Source organism: Eutrigla gurnardus (assembly GCF_963514095.1).
Source record: "Eutrigla gurnardus genome assembly, chromosome: 7".
Classification (NCBI taxonomy): domain Eukaryota; kingdom Metazoa; phylum Chordata; class Actinopteri; order Perciformes; family Triglidae; genus Eutrigla; species Eutrigla gurnardus.
The window spans coordinates 739,530-765,293 of NC_139921.1; the positions used below are offsets into that span (position 1 = coordinate 739,530).

Sequence of the window (25,764 nt, forward strand, 5' to 3'; positions counted from 1 at the left end):
CAGCAAGTGGTGCTCAAGAGGAAAACAATATTGTATAACAGTGGAGTTAATGATTTTTGTTTGCAGCGTTACTTTTGTCTTGTAATTTGCAGACGGTCCCTGCGCACTCGCCCGGCTGCCGGCTGCGCATAGAGATCAATGTTCTCCGTTCAGCTCGGAGGACGGCTTATTTATGTAAAAAATCTGTGTTTTGGTCCTTGTAGCTCGTAGTCTATGATATTACGGTGGGGAAGAGGCATCATTTGTGTTTGAAAACGTTTCTCTTCAGATTTATTGATCCCGAATCTGTGAATATATTTCCAACTTTACAGAACTCTTTATTTCAGCACGTTATTGCATAGTGTCACTTTGCTCTTTATTATTATTATTAATATAAGTGGGTGACTATTCCTCAGCCTTCCTTGGTGTTTTGGTTTTGACGTACGCGCAAGCACTGTCAAACTCGCGCAGCTAAGGGGGGTCGGCGCGGGGGGACGGCTTGCCATGGCGACGGGGGGAAACAGAACATTGATGAAACAAACCAGCCACAAGGATTTCCCCTTATAATAAGCGCTGCTGCCCTCCTGTTTAGGCCTATCATTAGAGCCGCTAGTTAAGTCCATTCAATGTGTGGTAAACACTGAATAGATATCATGACTAATACCATTACTAACACTAGTACCATAAGTAAAAAAAAAAAAAAGAAGCCCTGCTCCTCCTTGACCCGCCGCATTTCCACATCGACCGCGCTACGTGAGGGCTGTTGATTACGGTTCGAAATTTCCGACATTGTGGTTATCACATCGGAACGGGTTAAAATGTTATTTAAAAGTCCAATTGCCTCATTGACACGGTCCCGGTCGACCATTTTCACATGTTAACATCATAGACTGTATACATCCATGCAAATTGGTCATTTTAGAGGAGGCGGGACATTGTCCTTGAGATCCCGCTGGAGAGACAAATCCGGTACCTACACCCGTGATGAGCCAATCAGAAACTGGAAATTCAAGTTGACTTCCGTTTCTATCAAACTCTCTCACACATACTACTATACTCACACACATCACATATTATTCTCTCATACATTTACTATTATGTTGTTCCATCCATAATAGCGTGTAAGAGAGTATGATAGTATGAGTGTGTGACTATAGCAGTGTTTGTGAGAGAGTATGATAGTAAGTGTGTGTGACTATAGTAGTATCTGTGTGTGACTTTAGTAGTGTTTGTGAGAGAGTATGATAGTATGTGTGTGTGACTATAGCAGTGTTTGTGAGAGAGTATGATAGTAAGTGTGTGTGACTATAGTAGTATGTGTGTGTGACTTTAGTAGTGTTTGTGAGAGAGTATGATAGTATGTGTGTGTGACTATAGCAGTGTTTGTGAGAGAGTATGATAGTAAGTGTGTGTGACTATAGTAGTATGTGTGTGTGACTATAGTAGTGTATGTGAGAGAGTATGATAGTATGTGTGTGTGACTATAGTAGTGTTTGTGAGAGAGTATGATAGTAAGTGTGTGTAACTATAGTAGTGTTTGTGAGAGAGTATGATAGTATGTGTGTGTGACTATAGTTGTGTTTGTGAGAGAGTATGATAGTATGTGTGTGTGACTATAGTAGTGTATGTGAGAGAGTATGATAGTATGTGTGTGTGACTATAGTAGTGTATGTGAGAGAGTATGATAGTATGTGTGTGTGACTATAGTTGTGTTTGTGAGAGAGTATGATAGTATGTGTGTGTGACTATAGTAGTGTATGTGAGAGAGTATGATAGTATGTGTGTGTGACTATAGTAGTGTATGTGAGAGAGTATGATAGTAAGTGTGCGTGACTATAGTAGTGTTTGTAAGAGAGTATGATGTAACATATGAGAGCAAATATGAATTATTTCCTAAACGGCCTCTCATAGTCGGGCTTGATGTTCTGGGCCCGAACTAAGCTCTACTTCTCATTAGGTCGGAACCCGAAATACTGCCGAACTGCAGAAGTCGTGTTCTTCTTTGAGACCAGATCATTATTTTTTTAATGACGGTATTGAAACTGATACCGTTGCTATTTTTAAGACCCCTGGTATACCGTATTACCGTATTACCACCCAAGCCTACTACACACGTTTCATTCAGTGATCAACAGACGTTTTTATATAAACAGCAACTACAGTGAAAGGAGATGCTTTGAACTGAAGGCTTTGTTCCTGGGCAGTGACTCATGTATTCATCAGCAGCAGCCTGTTTGATTCAGTGATATTCATCTGCTGACAAATGATGACGCAGCGTTTCTGTGTGAAAGAGTGAGGAGGTTCAACGGCAGCGCCACACAGTGGATGGACATGAAATAAAACCACAAGGTTTACAGTCAAGAAGAAAGTTCAACTCAACAAGAAACAACTTTGTTAAATGATTGTGGTCGTTGATGTTCCTTAAGGTGGGCTGACCTTTAAGGTGGACCAGCATTATTCTCCTTTCAGTGACAAGCTGCTCCTTTTTGTTTTTTTATCTTAAACATTGATTTTAACTGTGCAGCAGGTGAAACAGTTGATTATTAATATCTCTACTGCAAACTTTGTTCTGTTTGTATCGGGCAAATACAAAGTTGAACGTATCAGCAACAACACAACGTTGTGTTTTTGGTTGCATGTTGCAGGTAAGGCAACGTGATGCACGGCAGGTCAGCTTGCGAGCGCTCAGGTGAACGTTCAGGTGAACTTTGCCCCGGACGCCTGTGTGACGTGGAGGAGGGGAGGAGCACAGGGTGGGAGGTGCACCACAGGGTGTCTCTATGGGCACCTCCTATTTTGGTTCATGTATGTGCAGCAGCACAAAGCTAGGTGAAGTTGAATATCCAACGTGACATAACGAGTAGCTAATTACACTTGAGTCGATACCAAATAATAAGAACATTACTATTATTTTATGGAGCAATAAAGTAACATTATACTTCCTGTGTAACTTCCTCAACACTGGCCAAGATATAAACACTGTAAATAAATGGATGAAGAAATAAAATTAGCAAGTCAAAGATTAATAGAAGAATTATGCTTTATACTGCAGCATGTAGCGACTACTGTAGCACTCAGTCATGTTATAGTGGATCCAGTTTGACAACACCAGGACCCAAACCAGGACCCAACACCAGGACTACTGAAGCATTCAGTCATGTTATAGTGGATCCAGTTTGACAACACCAGGACCCAACACCAGGACTACTGTAGCATTCAGTCATGTTATAGTGGATCGAGTTTGACAACACGAAGACCCAACACCAGGACCCAACACCAGGACTACTGAAGCATTCAGTCATGTTATAGTGGATCCAGTTTGACAACACCAGGACCCAACACCAGGACTACTGTAGCATTCAGTCATGTTATAGTGGATCCAGTTTGACAACACCAGGACCCAACACCAGGACTACTGTAGCATTCAGTCATGTTATAGTGGATCCAGTTTGACAACACCAGGACCCAAACCAGGACCCAACACCAGGACTACTGTAGCATTCAGTCATGTTATAGTGGATCCAGTTTGACAACACCAGGACCCAAACCAGGACCCAACACCAGGACTACTGTAGCATTCAGTCATGTTATAGTGGATCCAGTTTGACAACACGAAGACCCAACACCAGGACCCAACACCAAGACTACTGTAGCACTCAGTCATGTTATAGTGGATCCAGTTTGACAACACCAGGACCCAAACCAGGACCCAAACCAGGACTACTGAAGCATTCAGTCATGTTATAGTGGATCCAGTTTGACAACACCAAGACCCAACACCAGGACCCAAACCAGGACCCAACACCAAGACTACTGTAGCACTCAGTCATGCTATAGTGGATCCAGTTTGACAACACCAAGGCCCAACACCAGGACCCAAACCAGGACCCAACACCAAGACTACTGTAGCACTCAGTCATGTTATAGTGGATCCAGTTTGACAACACCAAGACCCAAACCAAGACCAAGACAAGAACCCGGTCTGACCCAGAGGTTCAAACTGCTTTCTTTCAAACTTGTCTGTCGCTCTTCCCCTCCCCCTCCCTCCCTCCCTTTCTCTCTCCCCCACCCTTTCTCTCTTCCCCCTCCTTCCCCCCTCTCCTCCCTCCCCCCACTCGGCTGCAGTTCTGTTACATCAACTCAATTTCACTTCCCCATTAAAGGACTGACCTCACACAAAACTACTATTTAAGGGAAAAAAAAGATGCACGTCGCCAAGGGGAGGCGAGGGGTTGCAGAGTGCGTGTGCACGTACACAAACGGGCACGAGGATCTCCCTCCAGCAATACAGGAAATGATCCACCCACCCAGGGCTGTCAGATAAGTGCACTGTGACATGGAGCCAGCCCCATGTACGAGTCACTTCCTCCGAGCAGCATCCTCCATTACCAAACATCTACAAGAGTAAGTTAAAGCAACATATGAAATCACCCAGCTGTTTGGTGACACCCTGCGGTGGTGACACCCTGTGGTGGTGTCACCCTGCGGTCCCAGGATGTCTGCATGCTAACAGTGCGGTTGAGTCAAGCTACAGGAAAACAAGTTAACCGTCTAACATGTTTTGTCTGCAGTGCAGCAGGGTGAGGATGTTCATCTGCCCGGTGTACTTGGATGGAGCAGTGACATCGTTTCTAAAAGGCTTTAATCAGCTGCATTCCTAGCATGATGGTGGAGACTCTGCATACATAGTACATAACAAGCTGTTTAGTGGATCCAGGCCCACAGGCCGCTCTTCACATCCACCTCCATCAGTTACTGCAACAACACCCGCCAACAAGACTCCGGAGGACGTTTCTCTGCCATGCAGCGACTATTTAGAAAATTTAATTAACTGACTAGTGTCTGGGGAAGAGTAAAGCCGGAGCAGCCATTTAAACTTTAATGCATGGGACATATCTGGGCCCATTCCAGATCTCCTCCCTTCCTGGTCCATGCTGGTTCACGTACAACAAAGGGACAGGTTAACTACAAACCCTGATGTCTCCGTCACAGAGACGTACAGAACTCCTCAGAGACATACAGGACTAATCAGAGACGTACCGGACTCATCAGAGACATACAGGACTCATCAGAGATGTACAGGACTCATCAGAGACGTACAGGACTCATCAGAGACTTACGTCTCAGACTCATCAGAGACTTACAGGACTCATCAGAGACGTACAGGACTCATCAGAGACGTACAGGACTCATCAGAGACGTACCGGACTAATCAGAGACTTACAGGACTCATCAGAGACGTACAGGACTCATCAGAGACTTACGTCTCAGACTCATCAGAGACGTACCGGACTCATCAGAGACTTACAGGACTCATCAGAGACGTACAGGACTCATCAGAGACTTACAGGACTCATCAGAGACGTACAGGACTCATCAGAGACGTACAGGACTCATCAGAGACTTACAGGACTCATCAGAGACATACAGGACTCTAGGGCTGCAACGATTCATCGAGTTACTCGATTAACTCGATTATGAAAATTCCTCGAGGCAAAACATCTGCCTCGAAGCCTCGTTAAATTCCTATGACGCGCCTATGTGCAGGGATCCGATTGTTCCACACGGACCGTTGTTCAGGAAGCACACCAGCGCGTCATACACGGTCATTCATTCTGAATTTAGTTGGCGCGATGGCGGAAAGTCAGACTCAGAATGTCCGTAAACGACAGAGAGTATCGGGGCTAAACAACGGTATCCTGCTTGCCCATGTGAGCGATTTATTTCTGACAACAAAACGAATGCGTAAAGTAGTAAAATGTGTGACTAGATGTCTCCTCGTCTCCGTGGCGCATTTATCCGTTTTGTTTGTATATCGATCACTTCTCATCCGCCATCTTGCGAGTGACGTATAGAGTTACGTTTATGCATCGGACGCTCGTATTGGCTCCCGTAGCGGCTTTTACAGCCAATCGGAAAGCCTGATTTACGCTTGGCTGTGAGTTGTTGTGTTTGCCCAAACGGACGGAGGAGTTCAAAGCAGAGAAAAGAACGGTCAAACAGTTACTGTAGTGATAGAGAAAGCTAAATACATAAATGGCACAGAAGAAGTATACACTATATACACACATATTTAGGGCAGGGAGAGGAAAGGGCCATTGCTGGCAAAACAAAACGTAAATTAAATGTTATCCATGTTTTATCCAAGTTGATTTAACTGTATTGTTGTTAAATTCTCACTGGCACTTAATAAATGGGCTTAGTTTTGGAGCCAAATTTTGGAGTTGGAATGAATACCTCTGTTTATTTTTTTTTAGAAATGCTTGATCATTTTACAGCCACATCATTTTCGTTATGCATTATTTGTTTTGGTTGTTTAAAAATGCAATTTTTTTTTATCCGATTCCTCGATTAATCGATCGATAAAGTGCTAAATTAATCGATTACAAAAAGAATCGATAGCTGCAGCCCTACAGGACTCATCAGAGACTTACGTCTCAGACTCATCAGAGATGTACAGGACTCATCAGAGACTTACGTCTCAGACTAATCAGAGAAGTACAGGACTCATCAGAGACTTACAGGACTAATCAGAGACATACAGGACCGATCAGAGACTTACAGGACTCATCAGAGACGTACAGGACTCATCAGAGACGTACAGGACTCATCAGAGACATACAGGACTCATCAGAGACATACAGGACTCACGTCTCCATCGGCTGACAGCAGCATCAGTAGGAGTTGTTATGCATCTATTAGAAAGCATTTTATCTCTGCTGTACTGTAATCCAGCCAAGGGGTAATGGCTGGTTGCCTAGCAACTTCTGCTGAAAACAGAGCAGGAACCAGCTGAAGTTAGAGAGAGGCAGAGAGTTTTATAAGCACCCTGATTTCTCAACACATGCTGCCGGTGACTTCACGGAGCGCCGCTCGGCTTGTTTTCAGAGAGTGGATCCAGACCCTGGTCCACCAGGACAGTCCTGCCTGGTGGACCAGGACTCTCCTGGTGCTGACCTGGAGCAGCTAGAAGCAGAGTGGAATAAGCACCGTCCACCCCCCGTACCCATCTCATGGTGTGGAACAGAAAACAAGCTGCTCTGGGCTTTAAAAGGATGGAGCAGAAAGTGAATGTTTTGATTGAATTCCAGCCGTTTTAAAAATAGTTGTGGGGATAAACGGTGGGCTGGGCAGAGCGAGGGGCCGTGCCAGGCGGGGCCGTAAACTCTCCGGGCAGGAATCCTGCAGAGCCTCACAAACAGCTAATGTCTCCGCGGGGAACAACGCCAGCATGTCCTGCTCACTTTGACAGATTTCTGTCCCATGCTCCGCTGAACTGTGCTTTTTTGGCACCGATGCTTCATGACAAAATATACGGAGGAGGAATGTGGCAGGAAAGCATGAGGTCCTGCATTGGACTCTAGTCCTGCAGCCCGTTAGACTGAACATCCAACTAACTAACCTAGTGGTGCCCACCCCAATACTGGCTTCAGCTGGATCCCGGAAAGACATGAATTAAATAATATCATCAAGATGAAATGTATTATTAACGAAAAAAGAAAGGGTCACATTTTGCCTCATTTTATAGGGTCACCACTGGATCTCTAGATCTACTCATAATCATGGTCTATTAAATGTCAACAAATGAGCACAAACTGCCCATCAGCAGCTCCACAGCCCTGTGATGCCCTAAAAGGTCTGATTATGTCCAAACTCCTCAATCTGGCCTTCAAATATTTCCATCCTCGTTTATTTTCCTCTATTATTTTGTAATGTTTTTATCACATAACTCCTCGTCTAAGGCAGTACCGCTCATCAGTTTCCCTGCCAGTGAATATGAATATGAATATATACACAGATATATATACATAAACTGGCGATAAGAAGCCATTTACATTAGTATGTTGTCATTGGGCTGAGTTTCAATTGGGGGTTTCAACACTTAATTTGTGTATAAATATTTTTCATGTTGTCACAAACTTTAAATTAACTGTCAGCTTCGAGGCTGAAACGTGGCTGGACCGAAGCCCGAGCACACACGCACACACACACTCACACACACACGCACACATGCTTTGCATATGTATGGGTGTGTATGTGAGAGATGGTGTGTGTGTGTGTGTGTGTGTGTGTGCGTGCGTGTGTGCGTGTGTGTGTGTGTGTAGGAGGTTGTGATGGAATGATAACACTGTGGCCAGATGGATGGATATGTATTGTGCGTGGGAGACTCCTGTTCTGTTCTGTTCTCTTCTCTGTACACACACACACACACACCAATACAGGTTCATCAATGCACCTCCACACGCTGCGTCGTCTTTGAACGCACTGCTGCGTGCGTGCGTGCACGGCCACATCATCTCAGCCCCAGCCTTTAAGTCTAGACAAGAAGATCCACCAGATTAGATCTCAGCGTGCATACGTTTCCTTTCACATGAGAACCACACACACACACACACACACACACACACACACACACACACACACGGGTTATCAATCTACCAGCTGCAGCAGAGTCATTGTCGTCATAACAACAACAGAAAGAATAGTAATAATAATAATAATAACAACTGAAGCACTATCTTCGTTGCCCTGGACAAAATGCGTGAGCGTTCCTTTCTGGAGATCAAGTTGCTCCTGGTTGCGTTGCTCCTGGTTGCATTGCTCCTCTCATCCCTGGAAGGTAGATCGTGGAGCGGCTCATGTCTTCTTCTATTTGTCCAAGCTGTTATATAATGTGTGCTGTTAAGAGTGTGTATATTGGTCTGTGTGTGTGTGTTAGACTTTGATTTTTGCTCAGTTTGTAATAAATGTTTTACAGGGGGGGGGGGGGTTCATGGGAGTGCAGCCTATGAGACTAAGAGTCACCATTAACATCACTAGTGAACACGTTGGAGCTCGTTTGTCCAAACTAAAGCAGAAGAACACGTTTGTCCCGGGAAGCTGCCAGGGTCAGGTGGAGATCAAGCCCATCATATGGCCAATTATCTTCAGTTTAATCAAACAACGTGTTGTTGGAGCAGCTGGTCGGTGGAGACAAAGCCACGCCTTCCTTTACAGTCTGTGCTAAGCTAACCAGCTGCATATTCACCACATTATTATTACACACTATTATTATTCATAACTCTCAGCAAGAGAGCGAGTAAGTGTATTACTTACTATTCCTTTAAAAACAAACTTTTACTTCATACAGAGACACAGTATGTATGTGAAGTGGGAGTATAACACAAAACATATAGATATTTAGAAAACCCCAGTAGCCGGGAAAAGCCTGATAAAGTCCCGTGGCCAGTGAAGGAGACCAGACGACACGCGGCTGAAGTGAAGTGGGACATTTTAAGACCGCCGGGGGCTCCCAGTGCCAGAAGATGCCGGCTCTTCTTCACTGGAGTGGAGAAAAAAAACAGAAAAGGACTGCGGAGAGGCCCGGGCGTCTCACCAGAGGAGGTGTGGAGCCGAGAGACTGGCTTGTTTTGCAGGAAAAAAAAAGTTGGCCGGGGCCACCGTCCCCAGTACCTTATAAGGCAGTGTTTCTATCCAGCTAGCACACTGCAGCCGGGACTGCTGCTGCTGCCTGAGACAACCCAAACGGCAGAGACACTCAGGTTGACTATCAGGGCCAAGACGGGGATCCCCACCTCCCTGAGGAGCTGCAGGACTGGAGGGGGGGCGCCAACACAGGAGAGGGAGGTGGAATGAATAACCCACATAAACGTTATTAAATGTCTGCAAGGAGGGGGTCGTGATCTGGCCTCAGAGAGACCCTTAGCTACCCGGTCCTCACAGCGTCCACATGTTGGTGGCGTTCATGCAGCTATCTGGCAGCACCAGGCCTGCAGCTGCATCGCGAGGCTTTGGACCAGAGCTCCAGTTAAAATACCTGCAGTGTGTTTAACGAGCCCGAGAGGAGGGGCCAGGCCCCGGGCCGAGAGGGGGCAGAGCCACAGATAAGCCTGGAAAGTGAAAGGGGAAAGAGCAGCCAGTCGCAGGGACTTTGAGCCCCAGACATAGCTGCCAACTATTTACTCAGTGAGGTCACTTCCTTCAGGACAGCAGAGGGACTCGTGTGACTTGTAATCAAGCGTCCGTATATTTCTTTATCTGGAGAAGTGCCCTTTCTTTGGCTTGCCCTCGACAATCACTCCCTGCAAGTCAGCAGCAACGTGTGCTGCCAAATAATGATCCCGGCAGTTTGCACAAGGGGAAGGTTGCTGACTTCAGGTTACATTTGATCGAGCGCTGATAGAGGCAATAAAGTGATTTACAATGTGACCACGGTGAACGGCCCCATTCAATTCTGCTCAAGTGTTTTTCCTTTTTGGAGGCAGGTGTGACTTAAGGGTTCATTACAGACGAATAACGAGAAACAAATACGTTCCCAAAGGAACGTCCTCATGCTGGAGTACAACAGTGTACATCCCGGTTATAAGGGCTGCGTTTCTTTACAGGAAGGTCACCGAGTTTACTTGACAGATGCTGCAGATTCCTCGCTGTCAGCTTTCCGTATCCTCAGGGTAGGCAGCCCACCGCTCCCGGCGAGGCCTAAACGCATCTCATTTAGAGACGACAGAGAAGTAGAAAGCCAACACTAATGACTGCGTTTCGCTTTTTACAGAGCCGTTATTTGGGGGACTACAATAGTCAACAAAGCAGCTTTGCTTTTCCTGTTGCTATGCCACAGGAGCAGTGGACGTGTGATTCACTGTTTACCCAGAATGAGCCTGTGAGCAATCATCGAGGCACTTAAAGTATGCACGTCCATAATCCACCTGCAAGGAAGCACATTGCTGAGGCCTTGGGAGTCTGTGTGTTTGAATCCCACTGCGAACAGAAAACTTCTTGATCCCTTCGAAGCTCCACGGCTGCTAAAAATGGAAACCAGCAGCCTGTTCTCTCCCACGCAGGCTTCCCACTCAGCTTCGTCTCCAACACTCAACACCTCCATCTCCCCGGCTCGCGTGCAGGAAGTAAACAGCACCGGAGTTCAGCAAAGTATTCTGCTAAATGCTTTTAAGGGAAGGGGGAGCGGGAGACCAGGAGAGCCTCGAGTAGTGTGGAGGGAGGGGGTCAGGGGAGGGTATGTACAGGGGGCGCCCAGCTGGATGGGGCCCATTGAAGGGGTGAGGTGATGCTTTTTAAGATAGACCCAACAGAGTGTTTACCCTCCGTCAGGTCCAGTTAGGGGGCCCAGACGTTCAAACACCCCCCAAAGAGGGATGGTACAGCCGAGCCAACCACACGGAGTTGAATCACAGATACAATAACGTCCTTAAGTCCCGGCGCTGTGTGACATCACGCACCAGCTTTCTCTGGTCCAACCCAATCGTCCAACACCAGGTATTGTCCAAACTACGGGGATCGTCCAACCACCGGGGATCGTCCAACACCGGGGATCGTCGAACCACCGGGGATCGTCCAACACCCGGGATCGTCCAACACCCGGGATCGTCCAAACACCGGGGATCGTCCAACATCGGGGATCGTCCAACCCCGGGAATCGTCCAACACCGGGAATCGTCCAACACCGGGGATCGTCCAACCACCGGGGATCGTCCAACACCCGGGATCGTCCAACACCGATCGTCCAACACCGATCGTCCAAACACCGGGGATCGTCCAACACCGGGAATCGTCCAACACCGGGGATCGTCCAACACCGGGGATCGTCCAACACCGGGGATCATCCAAACACCGGGGATCATCCAACACCGGGGATCATCCAAACACCGGGGATCATCCAACACCGGGGATCATCCAACACCGGGAATCATCCAAACACCTGGGATCATCCAAACACCGGGGATCATCCAAACACCGGGGATCATCCAAACACCGGGGATCATCCAAACACCGGGGATCATCCAACACCGGGGATCGTCCAACACCGGGAATCATCCAAACACCTGGGATCATCCAACACCGGGGATCATCCAACACCGGGGATCATCCAACACCAGGGATCATCCAACACCGGGGATCATCCCAACACATACACTGGTACAACGAGAGGATTCTTATGCACATTAGGTCATCACAAACTCCCCAAAAGCATCTTTTAAGGCTTGTACCACTCTGGCTCTTAAACATAACTGCATCATCCAAAGGAAGCCGTCTGTTATTTAAGGTGACAATAACGTCCCTTTGTCTCTGTGTCTGACATGATGCATGCTGGGATCTGATCCGATACCCTACTCTGGTCTTTGTATTATCCTCCAACAGTACTGGTCTATAGGTACAGTATAAGTTCTGATGAGCTACACACGTTTTCATTTCTCAACCATGACACTTGTTGTGGGAACAAAGAGTTTAAAAACTGTGAACACAGGAGCTGCTGAACAATAATCAATGATCAGGTCAACTGAAGAGGTGTGAACGCACCACGTCCCATAAACAGAACAGAAATGTACTAAAGTGGAACCAGGACGGCCACAGCTGACATCAGTAATACATGTAATAAATGTAATAAACGGCTGGTATGACTCATTGAGCTGAGCTGACAGTCCAGGTCACTCAGCGACAGGTTAAAGGTTTACTTACACGTGTCAACACACATTAAAAACACATCTGATACCATTCAGCATGTTATCAATCGACCGAAGATGGCCGGCCCTCCAGTGTTGTTTTGGGGGATTTGATCTGCTGGGAATGAAGCTGCAGCTTCAGTCGTGTCATCAGGAGGAGAAAAGACAACGGTGTAAAACCTTTAAGATGTAGGAGTTTCATGTGATGGTGCAGCCCATCAGTGCAGGAAGACAGGATAGGTATGTGAGACCTGGTGGGACAGTCCTGGTGTGGTGGACCCTCTTCTCCAGGAGGCTTCAACCAACCAGGGGGACACGAGTTAATCCTAATCCGCAGACACGCTTCAGAGAGGACTGCCCCTGTTAAACCAAGCCTCTGCTGGTCTCCAGACCCGGATCCTTCTGTCCCAGTCTTTAAAAACTTACAGCAAGCTTTCTGATTGGTCGAAGTGGACTGGTGTAAAACCAGTGTTACAGGTTGGGAATGCAAAGAAGAAAAAGTTTATCATCAATAATATATGAGGTTGTGTGTGTGTGTGTGTGTGTGTGTGTGTGTGTGTGTGTGTGTGTGTGTGTGTCCCACTTGACTCACCAGCAAACTTTCCAGGTTTATGGCGGACCTGGGCTCCCGGATCATGTCCTCCAGCTTCTTCAGCTGGGCTTCCATCCTCCTCTCGGCGCCCAGCGACATGGCTGCTCAGAGTTTAGTCCGACCCGGGTCGCGGTCTTACATGTGAGCCCTCTTTGTTCGTGGGGGCCGCGGGCCTCGCGGAGCAGCCTCGGGCTCTCAGCCCACCCAGCTCGCTTCCCCGCCCCCGACCCCCAGACAGGAATGAGAGGATCTCCCCCCGGAGCAGGACTCTCTCCCCCGCGGTCCCCCCAAAGAAAACTTGGTGTGCGAGCGGGCCTTCCGCTAGCTAGCCGAGCAGCTAGCGGGGACTCATCTACGGTAATCACCGTCCGGCGGAGATGCTGCGTCCTCCGACTCGGCGATAAAGTTTGAATGTGGGAGAGAGCAGCAGGCGGCAGCAACAGGCGGCAGCAGGGCGTTTTCCCCCTCTCCTCCTCCTTCCCTCCGGGCTGTTGGCTCTTCTGTCGGCCGCTTGGAAACGTCCCGGACTCCGGAGAAGACCCGCGTCTCACCCCATTCAAAGAGCCCCGCTAGCGTCGTCTGTCCGCGGCGGCATCCGACGGCCGAGCTCGTCCGTTCTCCCGCGCTCACTCAGCAGGCACGCGCACTCTTCCTGGACTCGCGCTCGCATCGTGTGTCGCCCCGCGTCGCTCCTCCGTCACCCGCACACACTCATGTACACACTCATGTACACTTATATATAAACACACACTGAATATATACGTAGTTCAACTGCGAGAGAAATGTCCAAGTTCTCCACCAGCACGGAGCGAGTCTGGAGTCTCTCCTCCCCCTGACAGCAACACACAGCGAGGAGGACTCAGTTACCCAGAAGCCACCTGCCCTCCTGCACCTCCACCTCTCTGCTATCTGCCCTCCGAGTCAGTCGTTCCCAGAGGCCATGGTCTGGAACCACAAGTGGGTCGCAGGAGGTTTGATCTGGGCCAGATGCATTCGCACAACTTCTTCCACTTATATTAAACTTTTGTAGCTGCAGTTCACATTCGAGCCACACGAGGGCGCTTTATTAAGTGAGCAGCAGCATCGCTCTTCATAATGTGAGGTATTAAATTAGGTTGTTATATTGGGCAGGTATATGACGTATTATTGTGTGAAATAGGTGGTGAGCAGCTTTATTCAGTGTAATAATCTTCAACAAATCATGATTGTTCTTGTGTCCCGTCTGCGTATAAAGTGTTGAAGTATGAAATCAACTCCACGCAGTCAGCGTGTTGTTTCCCTCCACACGACTGATGATGCATTTGGTTGTAAGGGAATGACATAATGTTTCCCCTCTGAGGAGATCCAGCCTTTTCACTCCTGCGTGGACTGATGTACTTTCAGGGACCAGTAGATGGCGCTAGAGACCATTACATCCACGTTTCTTATCTCAGAGCTGTGGCAGAGTCAGACTTCTCTCCAACTGTACAGCTGCTTGTTGGTTCTGACAGCAGCGGGTTTATTTATGAAATCCAACTGTCACTCTATCGTCCTCCCCCGATATCAACATTATTTATTAGTACCTATCAACACATTTCTGGATCATTACGCTGAGCTCATAAATAAAATGCTCTGTCATCAATATTTAACTGGTTTAACCAAACTCTGGTTATGAATTATTCAATATTATAAAATGTGTCTAAACATGTAATGACTTGTACATTTATTATGAATAGAATTTTAGAGTAAACGTAATCTTTATGCAAAACTCGTTGATTTGTATTTGGTTGCACAGCTGCTAAAGAGGGTCAGACATGTCAGACAGGTCAGATACACTTTTAGTCAGAGGGCTTCAACCTTTTCAGTCCAAGGACCCCCAAGGCCAATTAGACCCAGTGGAGGGACCCCCAAGGCCTATAGAGACCCGGTGGAGGGACCCCCAAGGCCTATTAGACCCGGTGGAGGTACCCCCAAGGCCTATTAGACCTGGTGGAGGGACCCCCAAGGCCAATTAGACCCGGTGGAGGGACCCCCAAGGCCTATAGAGACCCGGTGGAGGTACCCCCAAGGCCTATTAGACCCGGTGGAGGGACCCCCAAGGCCTATAGAGACCCGGTGGAGGTACCCCCAAGGCCTATTAGACCCGGTGGAGGTACCCCCAAGGCCTATTAGACCCGGTGGAGGGACCCCCAAGGCCTATAGAGACCCAGTGGAGGTACCCCCAAGGCCTATTAGACCCGGTGGAGGGACCCCCAAGGCCTATAGAGACCCGGTGGAGGTACCCCCAAGGCCTATTAGACCCGGTGGAGGTACCCCCACGGCCTATTAGACCCAGTGGAGGGACCCCCAAGGCCTATAGAGACCCGGTGGAGGTACCCCCAAGGCCTATTAGACCCGGTGGAGGTACCCCCACGGCCTATTAGACCCAGTGGAGGGACCCCCAAGGCCTATAGAGACCCGGTGGAGGGACCCCCAAGGCCTATAGAGAGATTTTGGCATTTCATTTCTGTTGGAGATCTCTGCTCTAAGTCATTCAGGGGACCTGTTACTACCACTTAATTAAATGCATGGCTGCAAAATAAAAGATCTAATGTATTGAACTTTTAAGTTTAGATAGGTCAGATAGGTCATACAGGTCAGACAGGTCAGACAGGTCAGATAGGGTCAGACAGGTCAGATAGGTCATACAGGTCAGACAGGTCAGACAGGTCAGATAGGGTCAGACAGGTCAGATAGGTCATACAGGTCAGACAGGTCAGATAGGGTCAGACAGGTCAGATAGGCCATACAGGTCAGATAGGGTCAGACAGGTCAGATAGGGTCAGATAGGTCATACAGGTCAGATAGGGTCAGACAGGTCAGATAGGGTCAGATAGGTCATACAGGTCAGATAGGGTCAGACAGGTCAGATAGGGTCAGACAGATCAGATAGGTCATACAGGTCAGACAGGTCATACAGATCCATTGTTTCCACACCGAGTGGTTTTATATGGTAATGAGATATGAAGTGAAGTATATCGGAAAGATCATCTGAAACAGAGTCGTGTGCCTCTTATTTATTCGTCTTCATGAGCATTTCACTGGATAAAACAAATACCGTTACAACACAAAGAAAAGAGATGAGTATTTTCCAGACTGTTTTGGCCACATGTTCATGTTACATCGTCATAATAAAAAAGCCGAAGAGCGTCTCCTCAGGTCACGGCTTCTCCATTTTAATCATAAAAAAACAGGCATTTACATTGGAATCGAACACTCGGCTCAAACCACCTTCACCTCCTTGCTTTTTTTTCTTAATTATTTGCAAATGCAAAAACTTGTCAACAATAAATAATACTATAAAATGTACACAAAAGATTGACAGTCCACCACAAGTTAAAACGTTGAACAGATCGGATGTTGAGGAGCGGGGAGTGAGGTTTCTTCTTAGCAAAACTGTGACGTCATACGAGAAAAGCTGATCATCTAAAACATGTAGCTGATCGTCTACACATCGACACTAGCGAACAAAGTCTGTTTCTTTGTACAAAGAAGTCTGAACAGGCAAGCGTTAAGGCAACGTCTGTTGTTCTGGGACTCTGGACCGCGGCCTCCACCGGGCTGGTTGTCATTGCATAATTCAGTTGACCCGGCCGCCAGTCAGTCATCGAAACCAAGGGGATGCTGGGAGATTTCCCATGAGTCTCGCCTTCACGAAGGCTGATTAGTGGTCCGGGATTCCCCCACCGTTAGCAAGCTGTTAGCAACGCCGTTAGCAAGCTGTTGGCAACGGCGTTAGCAAGCTGTTAGCAATGGCATTAGCAAGCTGTAGCAACGGCGTTAGCAATGGCCATAGCAACGCTGTTAGCAACACCAACACAGTGCCATTAGCAACGCCGTTAGCAACGCCATTAGCAATGCCGTTAGCAACGTCGTTAGCAACGCTGTTAGCAACGCTGTTAGCAAGTGGCGTTAGCAAGTGGCGTTAGCAAGTGGCGTTAACAAGTGGCGTTAGTAACGGCGTTAGCAACGGCAATAGCAATGCTGTTAGCAACGCCGTTAGCAACGCTGTTAGCAAGTGGCGTTAGCAAGTGGCGTTAACAAGTGGCGTTAGTAACGGCGTTAGCAACGGCAATAGCAATGCTGTTAGCAACGCCAACACGCCATTAGCAACAGCGTTTGCAACACCAACACAAAGGCGTTAGCAACGGCATTAGCAATGCTGTTCGCAACGCCAACACGACGCCATTAGCAGCGCCGTTAGCAGCGCCGTTAGCAATGCCGTTAGCAACGCCGTTAGCAATGCCGTTTGCAACACCTTGTGTCTGTGTGTGTCTGTGTCCGTAACAGTGCTGTAGTACCGGGCTGGATCAGTGGTTCAGGTCTGTACAGGGTCGTGGCCTTCAAAGATCCCGAGGTCGTGTCCTGGAGGTTTTTGCGACTCACAGTATTTAATAATATTTAATACGTTTGATGAGCTATAACATCTACAGTAAAGTATTATCGAACAGATCAGTGAATAAATAAAATATATAAAAAAAGATTTGGCGGATTTGGCTTCTGGTCCAAAGGGTTAGAGCTGTCGGGGAGGTCATGACCTCTGAACTCCTGGCTGGTGACTCCCTTATCACATACAGACTCTTCTACTCTATTCTACAGATTAAACGGCCCTTTAAGACGCGCTGTGCTTATGCTGATCGGAAAGGAGACGCTCAGACACCGAAGCCGGGCCTCAAGACCGGACTAACAGATAGTTACAGGCTGCTTAAGTCTGAGTCATCTCGGCTGTGTGTGTGTGTGTGTGTGTGTGTTTGTGTGTGTGTGTGTCGGAGGAATGAACCAGACGGCGACATGAAGTAACACAAAGCAGGACGGCGGTGAGACGGGGCTGCAGAGCGATGTAACTCAGGCCTTCATGGATCGAACCATTATGAGGGACAACGGGGTAATACTGTTTCTGACTACTTCCCTTCTTTTCTTAAATAAGTGCTCGTTATTTTGGCAACAATAAATCTTCAATTTGAAAGCTCCCACGTTTTCCTCCAGTGTGCGGCGTACGATAACACTGGAACATCGGAGAGTAGACTACATGCTGGCTTTGTTTGGTGTCCCAGCTCACAGGTGAAACCGGATCAATCTGGATCGATCTGGATCAATCTGGATCAGATCAGTCTGGATCAGATCAAGCTGCACACAGAGCACTGAATCAAGGACAAGGCTGGCTTTACATTTGGTTTAAAACAAATAATAATTGGCAAAAAGGACTGGTGCACAAGCAAGAGGCAGTGTTTTAAATATTTCTCAAATTATTTCCAAAAGTGAATTTGTCTTCCGTGTTTATTGTACAAAAAATACTGATAATCTGTAGTGTTACTTTGACAGTGTTCAGCCGGTAATAATAAAGGCTCATTTACTATTAATTATTCATGCAAAGAGCCGTCTCAGACGTTACCGGAGCGCCCCCTGGTGGATGCTGTATAGAAAAGGTTTGAACACACAGACGGTGTGAACGCGTCGACAGAAGGATGATGACACGCCTCAGTCTGGTGGAACAACATAGATGTAACTTTAGTGGCTGAAGACAAATAGATGCTGCAGATGAAAGATGGCGGAGGTTGTACGACTTGCTGGTGAAGGTTAATAGGTTCTCCTCCCGTTAGTGGGAGTTGGTGAGTTTATGTCCAAGGACAGTTTTGCAGCCTCTGATTGGAATATCTATTTAAAAAGAAAATCAGTCATACTGCATTAACTGGATTCATGCTTCTCTTTTAAGCTACTACTCAGAACACTTTGTGTCACATTGGCAAGAACATTTGTTTTGCTGGTTAGACAGAATTAAAAACCAAATCTTTGTGCCCGGTCTGAGCCTGGTGGATCAGTCTAAACCTCTTAGTACCTGTGTTGGACCGAGACCGGAGCGTTCCTTTGAGGCTCCTCTACTAACGCTTGTTCCAGAGACCACGTGGTGGAGGGCTGTGATGGAGGGGGGGCATGAGGGGCTCTGAACCAAGGTGGAAGCAGCAGGTGAAGTCCTTCTGTCGCAGGGACACACTGTCTGCAGTTCAAAGGTCAAGCGGTCCTGCTGGTCTGAAGAAGTCCAGTCCATCAGAGTCTCACATCAACACGTGGTTGGACTCGCATCAATCGTGGAAGGCGTTTTGTGGTGCTGGTAGACTGGATGATGGATGGGGGGAGGGGGGCAATGTGAGTGTGTGTGTGTGGTGTAGTGGGGGGGGGGGGGGGGGGGGGTCGTTGGTGGCACAGTGGTCCTCCAAGCGTCCATCTGGGTAACACAGTGGAAAGGAATTAGACATTTCAAGGTAAGTGGGAGAAGTTTTACAGCAGCGCTTCCTCATTCTGGGTTTATTCTCTTTTGGGCAAATAAAGATGAAATATTCAGCATCTGCTTCTGTGGTTGCATTCATTTTACATACTGTTTTAGATCATTCATAATGAATGCAGTGCCATATTTGCACACAAGTGGGAAAAAGCGAGATTCATTCTCTTTATCAATAACCAAAGGTTCTGTATCTGTAGGTATCCGAAGGTTACGGGAGTGTTTGTCTCAGTGGCATTAAGGAGTCTGATTTTCCAGCTTTTGTGGTTATTAATTAAGTTAATTCAGAGCTCTCATGTTACTACAACTGGAAATGCTCTTGAATACATGCATCATTAATTCTGGTATTAATGTGTTGAATGAATCCTTTGACTTCCCTTCTCATTGTAAAGCTCATGGAGGTAATCAGCCCGTCAAAGTGAAGCGACATACTCTTTCTGTGAAATGGGAGCAATATATCGGTCTTAGACATACAGTCTGTATGAGAGCACCCAGACTGAGACATTCTGATGAAAATAATATGCGATGGTAAACAAGCTGTTACAGAACATGCTGGAATTAGAGGAGGTAATTTAAAAAGATACACACTGAGAAGTGATCAAAAATCAAAAGCGACTGATTACTACAATAACAAAATGTCAATGAATACGTTTGTATGAATTCCTACTTAAACCCACCTCATTTGTTTTGATTGCGGATTCGCAGACACCTCCTCTTCAGCGGCGGCTGCAGCTCGGAGCCCCCGTCCACTGACAGAGGGGCACTGATGGAGCAGGACAGGATGGCCGTCTTGTCAGCGCCGGGCTTTGGCACAGGCTGGATGACCACACAGCCCCCGGTGGACAGCAGTGGCAGGGCATAGGCGTGCTCACCCTCCTCCGTGTTGGAGTCGGGGTCTGGCTTACCCTCCACGGTGTCTGCCGGCTCATCCTGCGCCGAGCCCCGCTTCCCCGGATCCCAATCTCCAACTGAACAAGTGTTCTCTTTCAGCGCCTCATGCTCCAGCTCACCGTCGGCCGGCTGCTCCTCCGTCTCGCCTTCTCCTGCCACGGCGTCTCCTCGGTGGTCGGGGTAAGACTCGAAGGCAGGAGAGAGAAGCGATTGCCAACCTGCACCGTTGACTATGACATTACATGGGGCAGCAGGGCTAGTTTGGAGGTGGGGCGGGAGCTGGGTCTGGGTCCGTGCTGTGCTGGGCAACGGTGGTGGGGTACAGTTAGGGAAACAGGTATTTAGCTGGCTCACTGGAGCATCATCATGGTAAGAAGGGCTGCTGTTGGGGGAAGGTGGACCTGGTGATACCAATGTGTTTGGGTGTGTGGTCCCTTCCAGCTCCGCAGCACTGTGGAGGCCCTGTGAGAGGGCCCCTTCTCCCCCATCATGACTGTCCTTCCCTTCCCAACTCAACCCAGCAGCTGGTGGAGATCTTGATTCAGCTTCTGCCTCTTGTTTGATCTGGACACCAGGCAGCATCCTCTGAAGGATCTGCTGCTGGCATGGCCTCTGGCCCACCGTGAGATCGATCACCCCATCCATCGGTCCGGGGACTCTGGCTAGACACCCGCTGCCTGAATCCTCCGCCTTCACAGTCAAATCCACCAGCGCCGTCCTACTCCTCTCTGAGTGTGCAGGAGAGTGACGCTCTGCACCAGCCGGCTCTACTTTCTGCTCCACTCGGTCATCTCCGGAGGACCCTGGAGAGTGGGGCCACGAAGCTGAAGCTTCAGAGGACTCTGGAGCACTGCGTAAGGTGCCACCGCTCTCCGGCTGGTCCCTGGAAGTTTTGGGGTTGAAGGGAATTGGGATTGGAATAGGGATTGGGACTGGAAGGGGTACAATAACAGGGTAAGGGACCAAGAGAGTTGGTGGGGGTACCAATGGGGCCAGGGACGGCATGCCAAAGTTCATCATTGGGGGCAGAGGAATGCGTCCATTGGGCATCATGTTGACTGGGGGGAAAGGGGGCAGGCCTGGCATGGGGATACCATGGTGGGGCGGCATCATGCCAGGGTTAGGATTGGATGAGGGGTGGACATGTGGAGACAGCATGGGCCTGTGCATGGGACTTGATGCTGAACCCATGGTCCTAGGGGGAGGTGGTGGACCAATACCTGGGATCATAGGGTTTGAGAGGGGGCTATGGGGCCCACCCGGGTGACCAGTGGGCCGAAGATATGGTGGACGCATGTGCTGCATCATTTGATGCTCCATGAACAGTGGCAGGGGCATGGGTCCCCGCGGCGTCATCACCATGGGGGGGCTACCAGGGGGAACCCCGACAGGCGGGTGCAAAGTGGGTGGAGGGTGAAGGGTGGGGTTCTCGTGGGGTCTGGGCGTGGGGATCTTGGCTGAGGAGGACGGGGAGCAGTGGGCAGCAGTGTCTGAGGGTGAGGTGGCAGAAGAAGTACAAGGGGCCAACGCAGAGGAAGGCCCCCCAGGTGAGGGGGCTTTACGCCGCAGGTCCGATAACGGCGTCCCCCAGGATTCAGGAGTGAGCAGCTGTACCCCTCCACTGCACTCCATCTTACCCTCCCCCCCGGCTCCGTGCCCCGGGTTACACAGTCCTCCAGGCAGCGCAGCCTGGGTCTCCTTGTAGAAAATGTCCATCTTGTACTGGTTCAGGCATTTGGCACTGCAGAACTGCAGCCTCCGCTCACCGGCACCGAAGTCCAGGTACTCCTTCGTGTGGCGGATGTGTTTGCACCAGTCACACACCTGTAAGGAAAAAACACACAGTACACACACGGCATCAGCGCCCGTCACTTTGCACACACAACAGCTGTAATTTGTTTGTGATGAAATAGAACATAATTTCCTCTGAATGGCCGGCGAGCAGAAGCTCAGCCTCCAAACCATCTGGACACAAACACATTTAAAAAAGATCCTTCTACTGATGCTGTCAAGAGCAACACTTAACTTTGAAGTTTGTTGAAATGCACATGCCTGCATGTATCTGATTTATGTAATGTGTGTGTGTGTGTGTTTGCATGTGTCTAAATCGATGTGTTTTCCTGACAGAGGTAAATGTGCACACTATCATATTCTGCTGCTAAGTTCTATAGAAGTGACTTTGTCTTTAACTTTGTGTCCTAACAGGGAATGCCCATTTACACCTTCTGTTGGCAATAAAAACACTCTCAGTCTCATGTAAGCGCCGATCCCTAGGAGGCTGATGCCCCGGCACAACAAGACACAAAAAATTTGATTTCCCTCAAATGGCCCTCCGTACTTGGTATTGAAGTGTGTGTGCGTGTGTGCGCCAACTAGCAGACGTTCGAGTTGAGCCACTTTAAATGCTAGAAATATCAATTCATTCATCAATACTGAATTACAGGGAAACTGCTGCTGCAAGTTTCGGTTTTCAACCACTTTGCATTTCAGGCCACGCCCCCAAATCAGTAATAATCTGCGAAAGTATTTAGTTAATGATGGCCTTCTCTCTATAGCTTCATGCAGAACAGTTCTGGACATACGAGATGGACTATTCCACTGATTAACACCTTCATGGTTCATGTGATGCAGGTTGTGTTAGAGATTATTGTGTTCTATTGCCATTCATGCATGTTGTCTTCAAGAGGATACTCTGTTAATATACTGCATTGGGTCCCTTTTCCAGATGTTTCATTGAATCTGTTTGCAACTTTTGTATTATTGCTTGGTTTGTAAATGTAAATCTGTTTGATAAGACTATCTTTGGAGGTGTTGTTAGAACGAGCAGTAAGACTTCAGGGAGGCGTCCGGCTCAGAAACACATATAAAGAGAACTAAACCGGCCCAGGGAGGCGTTTGTGTTCCGGCATGCATGTAGGTGGGAACTGTGTCAGGAAAGTGCATCGCATGCAAAAGTGAGAGTATAAAAATAAAATTGAGTTCTTTATGTATTACTGTAACTGTTAGAATTACAAATCCACTTCTCAGATTCACGTTTGCAGAATGAGAATTTCCCTTCTGATAAAGAGTTTCCTAACAGGAAGAGGTTAAACTGGAAAGTTGTCCTGCATGCTCACTGCAGTGGCAGCGGTCCCAAAACGCCGTGCTGCACTCTTTCATCACTGTTCTCCACCTTTGCAGCACACAAGCGTGCTACATTTCCTCCGGGGGAGAATGAATGTGACCCTGGTGGAGCAGATAGCAGTGGGCGAGCCCCGAACACGACGCTACTCGTCAGGCCACACACAGCTCACTCTGTCAGCTCGGGGAGGAGTGGCAGGTCCTCGATGGAGATAATTAAGGCATTAATCAGGTGTCAGACCCCTCAACGACATCCATCCATCACACGGACCCTTAAGCCCCCCTGCTGAATGTTAATAAGTTGAGGGATGCGACCGGAAGGTGGATAAACTCCTTTCCAGTGCTGCATAGCAACATTGGTTTATTTGGCAGGATCCCGCCTGGCAGCGGCTGAAAGACGGCGGACTCACATGTTTGGCCAGATGCAGTGCAGCGCTGGCCAGGACCTCACCAGAACACCAGCATGCTGTCCTGCAGCTGGCCATGTGTAAAACATCAGCTCATCTGCATATAGTATGTGTTTTACAACCGCTGGCCTGGCGCGAGGTGGACCGGGATAAAGCAGAAGCATCTTCAACAAAGTTTGAGAAGACGTACCTTAGTTCTGCACTGAGGAGGGAGAACATACAGACCCGGACCAGGACCAGGACCAGGACCGGGTTGGAGAAAGGACTACATGGCGACCGCTGTGCTGAACCAGCTCGCCGGCGGTGCTCAGATGTCAGAGGCTCTACACGTCTTAACTGCCCATTTAGTGGCAGCTCATTCAATGAGCCGTGACTGAGGAGAAGTCAGGAAGGTGCTCTCCGTAGTGGAGCTTCATAATGGTGGGCTCCAGATATTTTAAATAATAAATGTGCTGAAATTTTTTGCTCGACTCAGAAAGACAGATGGAGAGCACTTAACGACTTTCTGCACTGTGAGTGAAATTTCACTGCGCATTACACTAATGGAGTTGTGCTTTCTCTCCCTCTCCCTCTCCCCGCTACACAGATGTTTGCAGTTGAATGTAATTATGGTCATTTATTTCCATCGTGGCCAACGAACCGGCGTCGGCTGGTGCAGTTTAACCGCTTGCGTTGCGACAATAATCGTGCTTCCTAAACAAGTGCGACCACATCAGCCGCCGCTGTTTTCTCCTTCTAGAAGCCGTTGGGCTGGTTTTAGTGTCAAATCGGTTTGAATGAGGCAGGTGAGGCCAATCTCTGGGGGTTAAAGGTCGCACGAGGAGGGTTAAACTGCTGCAGCCGTGGAGGAGACGGAGGCCGGCTGTGGACCAACAGGTTGCAGAGGAGGGTTTCAGCGCTGACTAGAGGACGTGTGGGATTTAGATAATGAAGAGGATGGCTGGAGGGTTTCATAAGAGGCTGTGCTGCCTGAAGTGGTTTTATATGTGAACAAAGAGGTTTGAGCAGCCGAAGTGCATGAAGGGGAAGGCTTGTGTCCCCGTTAAGGTGGATATGTGATTCTTTTGACACTTCTCTGGTTGCTGCTGTAATCACACTAAACACACGGATTAAACCCCCGAAACGAACCGGGGGCTGGGGCTTTTTACTTCAACAGTCTCACACACCAAACAGTCTGTCCACCCGGCCTCGCCGTCAGCAGACAGACACGCTGCGCTTGTTGCATGGTGGGTTCAGTCCAACAGCCAGATAGATGGTCCAAAGTTTACACAAAGATTTCACTTTGGCGATGTGAAGCAGACAAACATCTGCAACATGTGGACACAGCAGCCTCATTTATGCTGATAGTTGTAATTATCTGGCTTACAAAGGGGAAACGTGTCCGGCTCGTCTCGTCTCCTCGGGTTTTAAATTGGCTACGCTGTGTACCTGATGTCTTCATTAAACCTGAATGGAGCGTGGAAGTTGAAAGTGTAGATAAAAGCTCTCCCCGTGTCGCTGCTCTGATCACAGCCGGCCATCACCGTCGGCCAGGTGAGTCTCTAATCACACACACTGAGAGTCAAGCAACTCTAGGCAGCCGTGAGAATGATGGAGACCCACCTGGTGGACTGGGTTTGAATGTCACTGCAGCAGACCGGACCTCGCTGAGACCAGATCTCTCTCAGAACAGATCTCCCTTTTTGGCTGTCTGGTGCATGTGTGCTGGTTTATTTTTCTTCCTTGAGTTTGACGAGATGATCAATAAGAAGCCACAGTTTGAAGCTGATGAGCTTATTTCAGCTTAAAGACTCGTCCGTCCAATATATCTCATTTGTTTAAAAGTTTAAAAACAAGGTACTGGTTTTAATGCTGAAACATTGCTCGGGTGGGAGCCGTGACTTCCTGGAGTCTCAGCTAGTTGCCTGGCAACCTCACAGAGATGGCAAGCTTGTCTTATACTTTGGTATGGATTAAACTCATGAGGGGACAGGAAGCAGATCTTCTCATGTTCAGACTTCATCCATTCATTCATTTTCAGCC

The 25,764-nt window shown here is 48.3% G+C and overlaps 2 protein-coding genes across 6 annotated transcripts in view; both read right to left on the reverse strand.

The window, feature by feature from the left end:
• rock2a (rho-associated, coiled-coil containing protein kinase 2a) overlaps positions 1-13,853 on the reverse strand; it is a 55,089-nt gene extending 41,236 nt beyond the window's left edge. The window contains exon 1 of one of the 2 annotated variants that reach the window (XM_084014141.1): positions 13,030-13,853. In XM_084014141.1, the coding sequence (XP_083870267.1) occupies positions 13,030-13,128 (99 nt within the window). In that variant the 5' untranslated portion in view covers positions 13,129-13,853. The remainder of the gene's footprint in view (positions 1-13,029) is intronic. The other variant, XM_084014140.1, reaches the window with a different exon arrangement.
• A 5,344-nt stretch (positions 13,854-19,197) lies between these two features.
• Positions 19,198-25,764, reverse strand: part of sobpa (sine oculis binding protein homolog a) — a 42,555-nt gene continuing 35,988 nt past the window's right edge. For all 4 annotated transcript variants that reach the window (XM_084013691.1, XM_084013689.1, XM_084013690.1 and 1 more), the window contains 2 exons: positions 20,002-22,039; positions 19,198-19,270 (listed from right to left, as the gene is read on the reverse strand). In XM_084013691.1, coding sequence (XP_083869817.1) covers positions 20,003-22,039 — 2,037 coding nt within the window. In that variant the 3' untranslated portion in view covers positions 19,198-19,270; position 20,002. The remainder of the gene's footprint in view (positions 19,271-20,001; positions 22,040-25,764) is intronic.